This window comes from Tupaia chinensis, unplaced genomic scaffold (genome assembly GCF_000334495.1).
Source record: "Tupaia chinensis unplaced genomic scaffold, TupChi_1.0 Scaffold143599_1, whole genome shotgun sequence".
Taxonomy (NCBI): Eukaryota; Metazoa; Chordata; class Mammalia; order Scandentia; family Tupaiidae; genus Tupaia; species Tupaia belangeri.
The window spans coordinates 576,442-591,115 of NW_006203445.1; the positions used below are offsets into that span (position 1 = coordinate 576,442).

Consider the following 14,674-nt stretch of genomic DNA (forward strand, 5'->3'; position numbering starts at 1 on the left):
CCGCCCCCTGGCCCGCCCCTGCTCGTTGCCAGAGGTAGCCCCTCACCCCGCGACTTACCCCACACCCCGCTCTCCAGAACCCCCATATGGGCGCTCACCGCCCGCCCGCACAGCTCGAACAGGGCGGGGGGAGCGCTGGGGCCCGAGGCCGAGCTCTTCGCTGGCGCCGCCTCCCGGGACGTGGCCTCCATGGTTGTTGCCGCCGCTACCTCACAGAACCAGCAACTCCGGGCGCGCCAGGCCCCGGGCGCCGCCATCTTGGGGAGGTGCGCGAGCCCGAGAGTGGCACCCGCGGACCGCCATCTTGAAAAGGTCAGCAGATAGGACGGCTCCATAAGCGATATAGGTAAGACAGGGAACCGCGCGAAAGGAAGGGCGAGGAAACGAGCATGCTTCCTGAGTCGCTCAGGGCCGTCTGCCTTGAAACAGCGTCTGCATCACTATATTGGGGTCTGTCGTGACTGAGGGGATGCCTCGTCGCAAAGCCGCCTCAGATGCAAAGGCCAGCCACCCCTACCTTCGGCGCGTCGCCGGTAGTACATGCCAATCGGAGCATGTGTTCGCGGCTACGATGGGTATGCCGCACTTCCGGCCAGGTCGCCGGATATCCGCCCAGTGACCCTTACGAGTCCTTCTTGGTTCTGCAGTGGAGCAGGTGCCGCTGTTGCTGCTCGTGTTGGATCCAGAACCGTAGCAGGACATGGGACTGGAGGACGAGCGAAAGATGCTGACCGGGTCCGGAGATCCTAAGGAGGTGAGGCTAGACGATTCGACCCGCTTTCCTGCTCCGGGGCTCGGCCCGCGCCCCGGGCCCTCTTAGCCCAGGTTTCCCACCTGGGGTTTGCAAGTTCGGGGGAGCTGGTTCCTTCGACCTTTCCCCTTCCAGTGACATTGAGTAGATGACCGAGCTTTCTCTGGGCCTCGGCTTCCCCATTCTGAGTGTGGTGAATGTTTAATGAGAACTGCATCGAGTAGCCTTTTGTAAAAATAGTATCTGCATTTTCAACCAGGTGTTCTGAGCACCTGATTTGACAGGTTTGGGGCGCAAACAGACCAACCCTAGGCCTTACCCCAGCTCAGGTCGGGAACTCTTACCCTCTCTTTGGAGGTTCGGAATATCTGGCCTTAGCCTAGTTTCTATGCAAAGTGGTTTCTTTTTCTTTGGGGGTGGGGTGGTGTCTCTGTATAGAAACATGCAGTAGAATTCTGTGATGGAAAAGGAAACTGTTTCCTAGATTGACTGCTTACTGTTCCAAATGTCCTATGTGTATTCATTCATTTGATCTGCACAGTATTCCTATGAGCTGAGTGTTAGGTGCTATTACTATGACCGTTTTTACAGGTGAGAAAACAAGCATAAAGAGGTTAAATGTCTTGTGTAGGGATGCATAACAGCTAACAAATGGTGCAGCCAGGAGTTGAACCCATGGAGCACTGTTCTAGAGTTGGGACTATTATTCACAGTTTACACTGCTTTTCAAAAGTATTAGCTTTTTGTTTTTAATCTCATTTCATTTTTGTTCATTTGTTCTCTGGTCACCTTAGGACACCAATTCTGGGCTTATAGATCCAGAATAGTCGGAAACTCGTTTGTCTCTTAATTTTAGCTATAGTTGTCTTATTTTCAGAAGTAGAGCCAGTTCAAAAAAGCAGGACTCACCACTGCAGTAGATAAGGAAAATAAATAGCAGTCAAGTTTATAATTAAGAAAATTAAGATGTTTTGGGGCCAACAGGTGGTGTGATGGTTAAAGTGCTGGACTCCTGCATGGCTGACCTTGGTTTGCGTCCTGGACTGGGAGGCTTGAGACTAAAGCCATGTGCATGTGTGTCCATAATCTAGCTAGGTGAATGGAGAGGGGTTTGCAGAGTGGCCATCCCCCTTGGGAGGATGATTTCTCACTTTCTCTCTCTCTGTGTGACTTTCATCAGTAAGTGCACATACCCTATGGCAAAAACCGTAAGAAAAAAATGGAAAGTTAAGAAATTTTACACAGAATCCATGATTCTCAGAGATGAGATCTTATTTCGTGTGACCTTGTTTTTTCTCACTGACCAGAAATTTTACATGAGATAGTCTATATTCTTTTATTTGGATTTTTTAAAGAAAATACCATGATGTTTTTTACCCAAAACAATCAGTGTTGTAAGATTGCTCATACAGGGGACCAACAGTTGGCATAATGGCTATGTCATTGGACTCCCATGTAGCCAACCTCGATTCGAGTCCCAGATCTGGCGGCTTAAACTCATGCTGGGCACTTGTGTGTGCATGCCCAAGATCCGAGAGGAGAATGGAGAAGGGATTGTGGCATGGCCATCCCCCCGGGGGGTGATTTCTCGCTTTCTATCTCTTTCTCTCAAGTGCACGCACCCTATAGCAAAAACCTCTCCAAAAAAAAAAAAAAAAAAAGATTGCTCCTATGGAAATGATATGAAGGCTTTGCTTCTAGAATACTCATTTCTGGTTTCTAACGTAGGCAGAATGTGCTTTTAGTTTTTTTGTGGAAAAGCTTTTTTTTTTTTTTTTGGAGAGGTTTTTCACTATAGGGCGCGTGCGCTCACCAGACAGACAGAGACATAGAGATAGAAAGCGAGAAGTCATCACCCAGGGGGGATAGTCATGCTGTAATCCCTTCTCCTCTATTCTCCTCTCAGGATCTTGGGCACGCACGCACACATGCCCGGGTGTGGAAAAGCTTTTTAAGTATGAATTTAAACAAACAAGATTAGGAAACATCATTTAATGAAAAAACTAAAATTTAGGTGCTATCTTCATGTTTTGAAGAAATCACCAGTTATGAGAATAAATAACTTGGATTACAGTTGAATCTATCCTAGTCCTCACTTCTAGCTTGTGAAGATTTGGGGTCCCTTCCCTGAATAGCATGATAGAGAATGAAACAGATTGTACTGGGATTTTGAAAACATAATCATTGCAGAGCTGGTTCTTTTTTGGGGGGGATCAGAGAGGGACAGAGAGAGAGAGAAAGTAAGCCATCAGGTTTGGCACTTGAACTGTGGTTGGCCACATGGGGGTTTAGCACCTTAACCACCATGCCACCAGCCAGCCCCTGAGCTAGTTCTTTTTATTTCCCCATGTACCCTTTCTTTTCCTTCCCCCCCGATGTGAGCACCTAAATGCACAGGCATGCCAACACTTATTTCTGACATATTGTTAAGACACTGCCATGCCCCATATTAGGCCTATGCTCATGCTCCAAAGGGTAATTTTTCACAGTGCTCCCCTCGGAAGAAAGGAAACCAAGTGTAAAGGACTGTGCCTTTTAGTCAGAGGTCAGTTGGAAGGGCCTGATGTTTCAAGCTCATAGGTGGAATTATGACTGACCATTGTGGACTTAGATACTTACTCTACCAAGGGTCCTGGGAATTCAGCAATCCAGTAAACAGTGACCATCACCATCTATACTTATGGCTAAAGAGCAGTTTTGGGGCCAGCAGGTGGTGTGGTGGTGAAGGTGCTGGACACTCACATGGCCGACCTTGGTCTGAACCCAGACCCTGCAGCTTGAAAATCATTCCAAGCATGTGTGTGTGCATACTCAAAATCCCAAGAGGAGAATGGGTTGCAGCATGGCCATTCTCCGTGGAGGGTGATTTCTTTCTCTTGCTGTATCCAGTGAGTACACACGCCTGATGGAAAAATAAAAAAGAAAAGGTATGGCCATTTTCATAGTCCAAATTTAAGTTCAGAGTATAGAAAAAAAAAAAACAAACAAACAAAAACAAACAAAAAAATAGTTTCTTCTGAACCTGGTTTATGATGTAAGGACTAAATTCAGTTTTTTTTTTTTTTTTTTTTTTTTTTTTTTTTTTTTTTCTTTAGGCCCGGGGGGTTGCCCGAGACAGAGAGATAGAAAGCAATAAATCACCCTCCAGAGGGGATGGCCATGCCACAATCCCTTCTCCATTCTCCTCTCGGGATCTTGGGCACACATGCACATGTGCCTGGCGTGAGTTTTAAGCCACCGGGTTCAGGATGCGAACCGTGGTCGACTACATGGGAGTCCAGCGACATAGCCATTACGCTAACTGCTGGTCCTCTAAATTCAGTTATTTCTGACAGTATTGGAATTCACAAGACTCTAGAACAAAATACTTTTTAAGTTAACATTGATCCAGTTTGAACATCTGACACCTTGAATCTAGATCAGAAAATGTCTAATTACTATTTGTTAATTCTCAGCTGGGATTACTTTGTTGCGGGACCATTGTGATTAATCAGATCATAACATATATGAAAGTGCTTTATAAACTGTAAAGTGTTTGCACACTTGAGTTCTTATTAATGAAACTGAGACTGTCTCTGTCTTGAAATGTACTTAGGATTTGTTTTGGCCAGGTATGTTAAAGTGGCAGACATGGAACAACTGCCTTAAAAGAGTTTATTACTTATAGTTCCCAAGAGAAGGGGACATGCACTCCATGCAAGGCCTCTTAGAAAAGCGCCAGGGATGGTCAGGAGGCAGCAGGAGTGATGGGGGAAGCATGGCTCAGAGCCTTGGGTTTTACGGGAAGAACAGCTGAGGCAGGCAGGGTAGGCAAACTTGATCAAATTTAGGATTGGATAGTTTAAATCATTTCAGTCGGCTCTGGGCTATAGGGCTGGTCCCTAGTTGGCCTATATTTGTCCTTGCAATGACTTAGGGAATGAGAAATGGAGCTTGGCATATGCGACTAAGGACTAAAGGAGGTAGTTGGCTTTATGGACTTTAAATTGATTGGGTTGCATATAAAAGGCATGTTTCCAGGTAAGTCGTTGTCTCTGAGAATTAGCTAGCTCTGAGAGGGCAGGGCTATCTGCAGGGTTAACAAGGCCCCTACAATGCCAAAACATCATGAAATATAGAACATAAAATAACATGATTAATATATCCTCACCAATTATGGTATAATATGATTAGAAATGCATCTTATAAAATTGCTGCTGACATTAATTTTGTTTTCCTTTTGTAGGAAGAAGAGGAAGAAGAAGAATTAGTGGTAAGAGCTGGCTCAGGTTTGGAACCGTCTCAATAAAAGTGGGAAGTTTGAGCTTCATAAAACTCTCAGGACATTTTAAGGAGTCTTTGAACCTTGGAGAGAATGGGGGTGGACTAACTCTTTAACACTTCCTGTGCAGTGGATTGTTTGGGTGTGGGCCTGGGAGGCTAATTCTGTTCTGGACTCTGGGCTTCTTCAGTTATGGTGTCAAGAAGGGGTCATCCACACTATGCAAGGCCTCTTGGGGAAGCATCAGGGCTGGTCATCTGAGGCTCTGACACTCAATAATCTATTTGTGGCCTACTAAAGAAAACTCTACAAGGAACCGTTCTTAGATGGTCCTTTCTCGATATTAGCATCGCCTTTCTAGCTGGGCAATTGGAGTACACAGCCTGGTTCTCAGACAAGGGGACTTGAAATCTCAGGCATGATATGTCCCAAATGCTGTGTTAATAAGTAAAGCCTCCTATAGATCTACTTCAGTTGGCCAGATTTCCTTTACTACCTTGTTTTTCAGATAGGACTGAGGCTTTCAGTGCATACTGGCAACCTTGGAAGGCAGGAATGTGAACCTTTTCCCCACTACTTAGCATCAGAATTGATTGGGAGACCCCATTCTGCCATTTCTGGCGGCAGTGTGGCTCTGCCAGCTGGCCTTCTGCACGGTAATTCAGAGGCAGCACCTTGGTTTGGTGGTTATATTAATCAAAGTGCATGTGTTTAGTGGGTCTTCCTTAAAACCCCCATCTTGTTCTTTGTGTTTCTCGTTCAGGATCCCCTAACAACAGTGAGAGAGCAATGCGAGCAACTGGAGAAGTGTGTAAAGGCCCGGGAGCGGCTAGAGCTCTGCGATGAGCGTGTGTCCTCCCGGTCACACACAGAAGAGGATTGCACAGAGGAGCTCTTTGATTTCTTGCATGCAAGGGACCACTGCGTAAGTCGATCTCAAGTCAGGGAGGGAAAAGCTTACAGTGGCCAGGGAAGACTTGGTGCTGACTTTTCCATGCCAATGGCAGGACCATCAATAAGCATTTACAGTGGGCTCAGTATATGTCAGGTACAGTATTGAGCATTTCCCATAAATAATCTTGTCTTTACCACTGCTACTGGAGATAAGTGTCATTATCCCCATTTTACAGATAGAAACAGGCTCAGAGAAGAGAAAGGACATCCCAGCTTGCGTTGCTAGATAGTGGGGAACTTGAATTTTGTACTTATTTTTTTTAGAGAGATTTTTGCTATATGGCCTGTGCTCTTGATGGAGAGACAGACAGAAAATGAGAAAATCACCACTACCACCACCACCACCAGGGGGGATGGCCACACCGCAGTCCCTTCTCCTGTAGGGATTTTGGACACATATGCCCATGTGCCTGGTGTTTCTCAAGCCACCAAGTCCAGGGCTTGAGTTGTGGTCAGCTGTGTGGGAATCCAGCAGCTTAATTCCCACACCACCTGCTGGTCCCTCTTTTTTATTATTATTTTTTTAAAGCCAGAGAGTATATGCCTTTGCCAGAGACAGACAGAGTATGAAAGCAAACCCCCAGTGGGGTATGGTCATACCACAATCCCTTTTTCTCCATTTCTCTATTCTGTTGGCATTTGGGGTACTTTTGCACACGCACCTGATGTGTTTTTCAAGCTGCTGGGCTGGGATTTGAACTGTGGTTGGCCTGTGGGATCCACTTTTCTCTACCACTAGGCCATAGGGATGGCCCAATTTAAAAAAAAAATCTTGCTATAGGGCACATGTGCTTGCTGGAGAGAGGAAGGAGACAGACAGAAAGCAAGAAAGCACTCCCCCAGAAAGGATGGCCATGCCATCCTCTTCATTTTGGGCATGCACACACACATGCCCAGTATGTTTCACATGGAACAGTACAGTCAGCCATGTGAGATCCAGCCACCTTCGGTTACCTGGCTGACCCCCAATTTATTTATTTATTTATTTTAAGTAAACTTGTGCTTGACTCTTAGGTATGAGAGGTCTTCCAAGTTCATAGAAATGCACATTATGAAAAACTATGCATGGATTTAAATTTTTGTACATAAGTAAAGTAGTACTTTAATTCCATTTTCTTTTTTCGGAGAGGGTATTGCTATAGGGTGCATGTGCTTGCCAGAAAGACAGAGAGACAGAAAATGAAAAATCACCTCCTGAGGGGGATGGCCATGCCACAGTCTATTCTTCTCTCAGGATCTTGGGCATGCATGGTGTGAGTTTAAGCCACCAGGTCTGGGACTCGAACCGCAATCGACTACATGGGAGTTCAGCAACATAGCCATTACTCCAATTGCTGGTCCCTTAATTCCATTTTCTATGAACTTTTCAAATTCCCCTTCATATGACAGTGAGATACTTTACATATTGATAAATTATATATAAGTTGCTTCTATTAAACCAATTAGATGGCCCAATAAGTGTATGATGAGATTCTCAACATTGGGTTGGTCCTGTGGCCTAGTGGATAAGGGGCCTAGTTCCCACATGGCCATCCATGTAGTTAAAATCCTGGGCCTGACAGCTTGAATAAACATGCTGTGTGCACATGCACATGTGTGGCCAAAATTCTGATGGGATGGGGGAAATGCAGCTGGACCACGCATTACCGGGGGGTGCTTTTTCCCTCTCCCTCTCTGTCTCTCTAGTGAGTACATGCATCCTCTGTCTTACAAGCAAATATAAAAAAGAAAATGTGTTCAGCATCATTAGCCATCAGGGAAATGCAAATCAAAACCACTTTATACTTACTGAAATGGCTGTAATCAAAAACCAAGTGATAGAGAGGATGTGGAGAAATTGAGATTGTCATATGCTACTGATGAAAATATATATATACTTACTTTTCTATAGGCACGTTTGCTCACTGGAGATAGGTTGAGAAAGTAAGAAAGCACCAAGAGGGGATGGCCATGTTGCAATCCCTTCTCCTCTGTTCTCTTCTCAGGATTTGGGGCATGTGTGCATATGCACCTGGTGTTTTTCAAGCTGCCTGGTCCAGGACTTGAACTGCTCAGTTGGTCATGTGAGATCCAGCCTCCTGCATGCCATTGGCTGGCCCAATAGGAATATAAATTGGTACAACTTGTGTTGGTCCTGTAACTTAGTGGTTAAGGAATCTAGATCCGACATGGGTGACCATGATTTGAATCCCAGCCCTGGCAGTTTGAAAACATACTGAGTTCTTGTATGTACATGGCCAAAATCCTGATAGGAAGGTGGAGTGGAGGAAAATGGATTGCAGTATGACTACATTCTACTGGTGGGTTGTTCTCTCTTGCTCATACACACACCCCCTCCAACAAATGGCCAAAAAAAAAAAAAAAAAAGTAGCACAGCCTTTGGGAAACAATCTGGCAGTTCCTCAAGAGGTTAAGCATAGTCACAAAGGACAATTATTGTATCTTTCTATTAAAGTAGTCAGAGACAGAAAGTAGACCTGTGATAGCCAGGACCTGGGAGTAGGAGAAATGGAGAGTTACTGTTGGATGGATACAGTTTCAGTTTGAGGAGATAAAAAAACTCTGGAGATTGGTGGTTGTAAAACAGTATGAATGTACTTAATGTCATAGAAATGTACAGTTGAAATGGTTAAAATGGTGGGACCAGCAAGTGGCATGATGGTTATGTTGCTGGACTCCCACGAAGTCGACCACAGTTTGAGTTCCAACCCAATGGTTTAAACTCACACTGGGCACGTATGCGTGTTTGCCCAAAATCCCAAGAGGAGAAATGGAGGAAAAGGGATTGTGGTGTGGCTGCCATTCCTGGGGTTTTCCCCCTCACTTTCTGTCTCTCCAGAGAGCACATGCACCTTATTGCAAAAATCTCTCCTTAGAAAAAATGTTTAAAAAAAAAAGGTTAAAATGGTAAATTTTATGTTATATATTTTACCATAATTAAAAAAAAAAAAGAAATAAAGTACCAAATATGCTAAAACATTGATAAACCTTGCCAACATTATGCTCCATACTAACATGAAAGAAGCCAGTCAGAGTCACACATGTTGTAGGATTCAATTTATATGAAATGTCTGTAAGAGGCAAGTCATGATCTGTTCCCTTGTTACATACCCTCCTGTTGGCACAGCCCCTCACTCTGCAGTCATTCAGCAAATACTTAAACGCTTGTATGAGATGAGCAGTGGGCTTAGGAGCTGAGAGAGAGGCAGGCATGGTCCCTTCCTTCAGTTTATGAGCCAGCATAGGAGGCAGAAGTAAAACCATTAAATTGTGGTAAGTCTCCCCAGTGTAACTTTCTCAGGATGGTGATCATTGAACTCCCCACCCCCTCTTTAAAACTGTTACAGCCTCTCCTTTCACCCTCCCCATTTTATTGTCCTCATAGCATTTACCATCAGAACTTATTTCTGCAAGTTCCATAAACGACAGAGCTGTAGCTTACTTAGCACACAAACAGTATCTGGCACATAGTAGGTGTTCTATAAGTGTTTGGTGAATTAATGTGAACTATTACTAGCTCTGTGATGAGAGATTTGTTTCTGTGGGGAAGACCCAAGGGACAGACTTAGGGGGGATATAGGAGCTTAACAGAGAAGGCTTGTAGAAATGACATATAAACTTTTTTTGTTTTGTTTTTGATAGAGAGCATGAGGTAGCATGGTCCTGCTGCAGTCCTTTTCTTCCACTTCTCCTTCCCATTAGGGTTTTTTGGGCATGTAGGCATATGCACCTGTGTATTTTTCAAGCCACCCGAGCTGGGATTTGAACCATTATTGGCAGGTAGAATCCAGCTCCCAATGCATAAGGCCTAACCATGGTGCTATAAGGCCAACCCTAAACTTAAGTTTTAAAGGAAGAATAAAAAATGAAAAAAGTAGGAGAGTTCCAGATTGAAGGGGTGGGGTAGTATAAAACATCTTCTAAAAGTTCATGGAAAGTGCTGGGCCCTATAGCTAGTGGTTAAGGGAGCTGGATCCCTCATAGCTATGGTTCAAATCCTGGCCCTAGTGGCTTTAAAAATGTACCCGGCACATGTGCACATGTTCATACATGCCCCAAATCTCAGTAAGATGGCGAAATGGAGAAGGGACTTCAGTATGACTACACCCTATTGGAGAGCACTTTCTCTGTCTCTCTCCTCTCTGGCAGGTGCATGCACCCTCTGGCAATTTGCCAAATAAAGTAACAGTAGTATTGTTTCAAGTCATGAAGGACCTTGGGAGCTGTGACATTAAAGATGCCAATTGGGCCAGCTGCTTGTGGGGTGGTTAAGGTAGTTGGATCCCACATGGCTGTAGTTTGCTATGGTTTGAGTGCTGGACCTGGCGGCTTAAAAACATTGGGCACATGTGTGTGCATGCCCAAAATCCCAAAAGGAGGGAGAGCTAAAGAAATTGTGGCGTAACCATCCCTAATAAAGGGTGCTTCCTCTCTCTCTCTCTCTCTCTCTGGCAAATTAACAACAATAATAATGGGCTGGCAGGTATCGTGATAGTTAAGGTGCTGGACTCCCACACTGCTGACTGCAGTTCAAGTCCTGGACCTGGCAGCTTGCTTTCTCACTTTCCCTCTCTGGTCAAATTAAAAAATAATAAAGTAATTCTTTAAAAAAAAAAAAAGCTGTTAGTTGATGATATTCTTTTCTTTTCCCCATCTAGGTGGCCCACAAACTCTTCAGCAGCTTGAAATAAACGTGCAGACTCAGTCACCCAGCCTTCATCCTCTGGGCTTCAGGATATTTCCTAATGGTTTTGAACATGCCATTTTTATTTAATTTGTGAACTGTAAGTTCATATAAACCTCATGGATTTTGGCTTAGGCAAGTGATTTCTATGTAATTAGCAATGATTCCATCTTAATAAAGTCTTGTGACCTGCAGACTGGACTCCAGTCTTTTTTTTAATTTACAATTTTGAATTTGAAAATTTCAACATATTAGATAGAGGGGCCAGCAGGTGGCATGGTGGTTGAGGCACTGGACTCCTACATGGTGAACTGCAGTTTGAGTCCTGGACCTGGCAGCTTATTTTCTCACTTTCCCTCTCTCTCTGGTGAGTGCATGTGCCTTATAGCAAATTAAAAAATAATAAGTAAAAAATTTTTAAAAAGGATAGAATAATACTTGTACCCATTACCTAGCAAGTATGTATTTCTTAGCGAAAGGATTTTATTTTTTGTATATTATAATGCCTGTCATACTTAATAGTAATTAATTTTTAAAGGAATTTGCTTAATTCCACTTATTATTATTTTTCAAATTTGACCAGAGACAGAGAAAAACTGAAGGTGAGAAAGCAAGCCGCCAGGTCTGGCTTGGCCATGTTGGAATCCAGTGCCTTTAACCACCATGCCACCTGCTGGCCCAACAGTAATTATCTTTTTTTTTTTGGAGAGGTTTTTGCTATAGAGCACGTGCACTCGCCAGACAGACAGAAAGACAGAAAGCGAGAAATCACCTCCCAGGGGGGATGGCCATCCACAATCCCTTCTCCATTCTCCTCGGGATCTTGAGCATGCACACACAAGTGAGTTTAAGTCTGGGATTCGAACTGTAGTCGACCACATGGGAGTCCAGCAACATAGCCATTACACCAACTGCTGGTCCCACTTTTTTTGTTTTTGGAGAGTTGTGTTTTTTTTTTTTTTTTTTTTTTTTTCGATATGGGTGTGCACATCCTATAGGGCGCGTGCACTCACCAGACAGACAGAAAGTGAGAAATCACCCCCCGAGGGGGGATGGCCATGCCGCAATCCCTTCTCCATTCTCCTCTCGGGATCATGCACACGCACCTGGTGTGAGTTTTAAGCCACCAGGTCCGGGACGCGAACCGCGGTCGACTACGTGGGAGTCCAGCGACATAGCCATTATGTTAACTGCTGGTTCCCACACTTTTTGACATTTTAAAAGGAGATCCTCATCCCACTTTTCTTCGACAGCTCACCCTCGAAGGTAGGGCAACTCTTAGTAGAATTAGCTATACAGAATGCCTGTCGCAGGTGAACAGAGATTTACTTATAATCATCTTAATTTTTCCTGCCTCACATACACCCACTGGAGCCATTTGGCAACCTCAGGGGTTGTATCTTCAGTGGTGACATCTTTGATCATCTCCTACATAGTCCCTAACTCCATTTCCCACAGCAGTAGCCACACTAATCATTAAAGGGAGAACACACACCAGTCAACTACTGGGACAAGGGCCACAATCTTATTAGTTTCTTTCACCCAAGAACACCACCACACACCAGGGCTGCTAGATCCTGATTGGCAAATGACTCTAATTTCCCTGGCCAAACTAATTGTCATTATCCTGATCCTCTCATACAGTTTGCCTACACTACTTCTGTTTTCCCTAAAGTAATTTCATCTGACCTCATTTCAAATGCTTTCATAGCCATGCAAATGATGCCTCTTAAGGTCGCCAAGTTAGCTCAGATTGGCCGCTCTCCACAGTCCCCAGTCCAAAATATTTTAAAGACAATAAAACCCATCATTCAACAATGGAAATTTCACAATATCATTCAGTAAGTTGTTAGACATGCAAAGAAGCAGGTAAATATAATCAGAAGAAAAAGTCAATAGGCTCAGAATGACAGGGATGATGAAGTACCAGTTAAAGACCTTGAAACTACAATTATAAACATGCTCAAAGATTCTAAGGAAATCATTAACATACTGAAGAGAAAAGTGACAAGTACCAAAATGTACTAAATGGAATTTTTAAAAGGATTATGTACTTTGGGGCCAGCAGGTGGTGTAGTTAAGGCGTTGGATTCCCACATGGCCAACCACAGTTGGAGTCCTCGACATGACAGCTTGAAAATCATGCCACGTGCATGTGCATGTGAGCCCAAAATCCTGCGAGGAGAATGGATTGTGGTATCGTCACCCCCCTGGGAGGGTGATTTCTCACTTTCCCTCTCTGTGTCTCTGGTGAGCACATGCATCCTATGGCAAAAATCTGGGGAAAAAAATTGTATTTCTGGGCCAGCAGGGAACTTGGTTAAGGGGGCTGGATACTACTTAGCCACCTGAGTGTTCTAGTCCCTGATCTGATGGCTTGAGAAACATGCTATTGGGCAATCCCAAAAGAGATGAAGGAATTATGGCATGATCATACCCTGTGAGCAGTGGTTCCTCACTTTCTGTCCCCCTCTCTCACCACAGAGTGCATGCATCCTCTTGCAAAGTTTAAAAAAACAAAAACAAAAACAAAAAAAAACAAGGGTTATATATTTCTTCCATGATCAAGAAGGACAGAGAGAAAGAGACAGCATCCCCAACAGGGTCTATACTGCAATGCACCAGTATTCTGATCTGAACGAGTAACCATGTTACTAGTTCCCTCATTATTTGGAATAATAATAGGTGAAGAGGTTATGTTGCTGAATAAAATGGCCATGTATTCATTTTATAGTTGCATGAGAGTTATTATTTTAATCTTGTGAAAATAATTTAGCAGAGTATAATATATATCAGTTGGTAATAATTTATGAGACTAAAAGCAGGGTAAGATGACAGCTATTAACTGGTGGTGTAGTAGGTAGTATTTTAGATAGGACCAATCAATCCTGTCATTGATCTCTTAATTAGAAGTGGAATCCATCCTCTCCTCTCATTCTCACTGCCACTCCACTAATTCAGACTATCATTTTCTTTCATGTGATCTTCCTGTCTTACTTCTTCTTATCCAGATCACTGTATGTCAGATCTTTTATTATTAGTTTTGCTGTAGGAAGCATGGGATCACCCGAGGCAGGAAGATAGAGAAAGAGAGAGATCACCTGCAGAGGGGATGGCCCAGATGCAGTCCCTTCTCCGTGATTTTGGGCACGCATACACAAAGCTGGTGTGTTGAATTTTAAGATTCCAACCTTGCAGTCAGTCACGTGGGATCCAGCCGCCTGCCCATCACGCCACCTCTGGCCCAAGCTGATCGTTTAAAAAAACACTTAACGTTATCGTGTCTCTTTTCTCCACTGGCTAGTTCTCTGGTGGGGTCAAGTTCTGCGGGTCCTAAAACTTGCACAATCTGGGTGGCACTTTCTAAAGAACACAAAACTAGGTACAATTGAAAAGGGCCGTGCAAACGACAGGCCTTGAAATTCAAGCTTCCTTAGCTTCATTGCAAATCCGTCTGCCTACAGAGAAAACGAATCTGATCTGGTTTTCTTCTATCTCAGGTTATTTCTCCGCTATTCTTCTAGGCACTTCCTGCCTCGAAGGCCCTTCCCATCCCCTTCTGCCTGGCTAATTCCTTCAGTACTCAAACCACCACGATCCCCCACCTGAGTCCGCCCCCAAAGTCCCTCTCATTGTTCCAAGCATTTACCCGGGGCCACCATTCCGAAAACAGGCTGCTCTTTTTCCAGCACCTTCTAAGCAACCCCTGACCCGGAGAGAGGCACACCTGGCCTACAGAAGTAGGCGGAGCCCTGTAGGACCGTCCGACGTAACTCCTTTCCCCTTTCCGGCCCTCCGCCTCTCCGGAACCCACCAATCCTCAGCTGCGGTTCTAGTCGGAACTACCCAGTAGCGCACGCTGACATGGCTGCGCTCATACTGAGAAGTGTTCGGGAGCTGCTAAAGCGAGTGGACTTCGCGACGGTCCCGCGGAGACATCGGCATAAGAAGAAATGGGTAAGGCCCAGCTGGAGGCGCAGGAGGGGAGTATCGGTGGCCTCTGCTCCTCGGGAAACTTCTCCAG

General features: G+C 44.5%; 3 protein-coding genes across 5 annotated transcripts in view; 2 read left to right on the forward strand and 1 right to left on the reverse strand.

Annotated features, from left to right (window-relative positions):
• The window catches only part of LRRC41 (leucine rich repeat containing 41), a 22,720-nt gene extending 22,194 nt beyond the window's left edge, over positions 1–526 (reverse strand). The window contains exon 1 of one of the 2 annotated variants that reach the window (XM_014582426.2): positions 59–526. In XM_014582426.2, the coding sequence (XP_014437912.1) occupies positions 59–335 (277 nt within the window). In that variant the 5' untranslated portion in view covers positions 336–526. The remainder of the gene's footprint in view (positions 1–58) is intronic. The other variant, XM_014582425.2, reaches the window with a different exon arrangement.
• A 62-nt stretch (positions 527–588) lies between these two features.
• Positions 589–10,844, forward strand: UQCRH (ubiquinol-cytochrome c reductase hinge protein). Of its 2 annotated transcripts, none has more exons than XM_027766599.1 (4): positions 589–754; positions 4,977–5,003; positions 5,521–5,668; positions 5,776–5,879. In XM_027766599.1, exons 1-4 carry the CDS (start codon positions 701–703, stop codon positions 5,856–5,858), a joined length of 312 nt encoding a protein of 103 aa, XP_027622400.1. In that variant the 5' UTR covers positions 589–700; the 3' UTR covers positions 5,859–5,879. The 2 variants fall into 2 exon arrangements, with proteins under 2 accessions (XP_027622400.1, XP_006164292.1); XM_006164230.3 differs by lacking the exon at positions 5,521–5,668 and adding an exon at positions 10,625–10,844 and having other exon boundaries at positions 598–754; positions 5,776–5,937.
• A 3,647-nt stretch (positions 10,845–14,491) lies between these two features.
• Positions 14,492–14,674, forward strand: part of NSUN4 (NOP2/Sun RNA methyltransferase 4) — a 24,964-nt gene continuing 24,781 nt past the window's right edge. Inside the window, exon 1 of the mRNA XM_006164235.3 lies at positions 14,492–14,607. Within this exon, the coding sequence (XP_006164297.1) occupies positions 14,515–14,607 (93 nt within the window). The 5' untranslated portion in view covers positions 14,492–14,514. The remainder of the gene's footprint in view (positions 14,608–14,674) is intronic.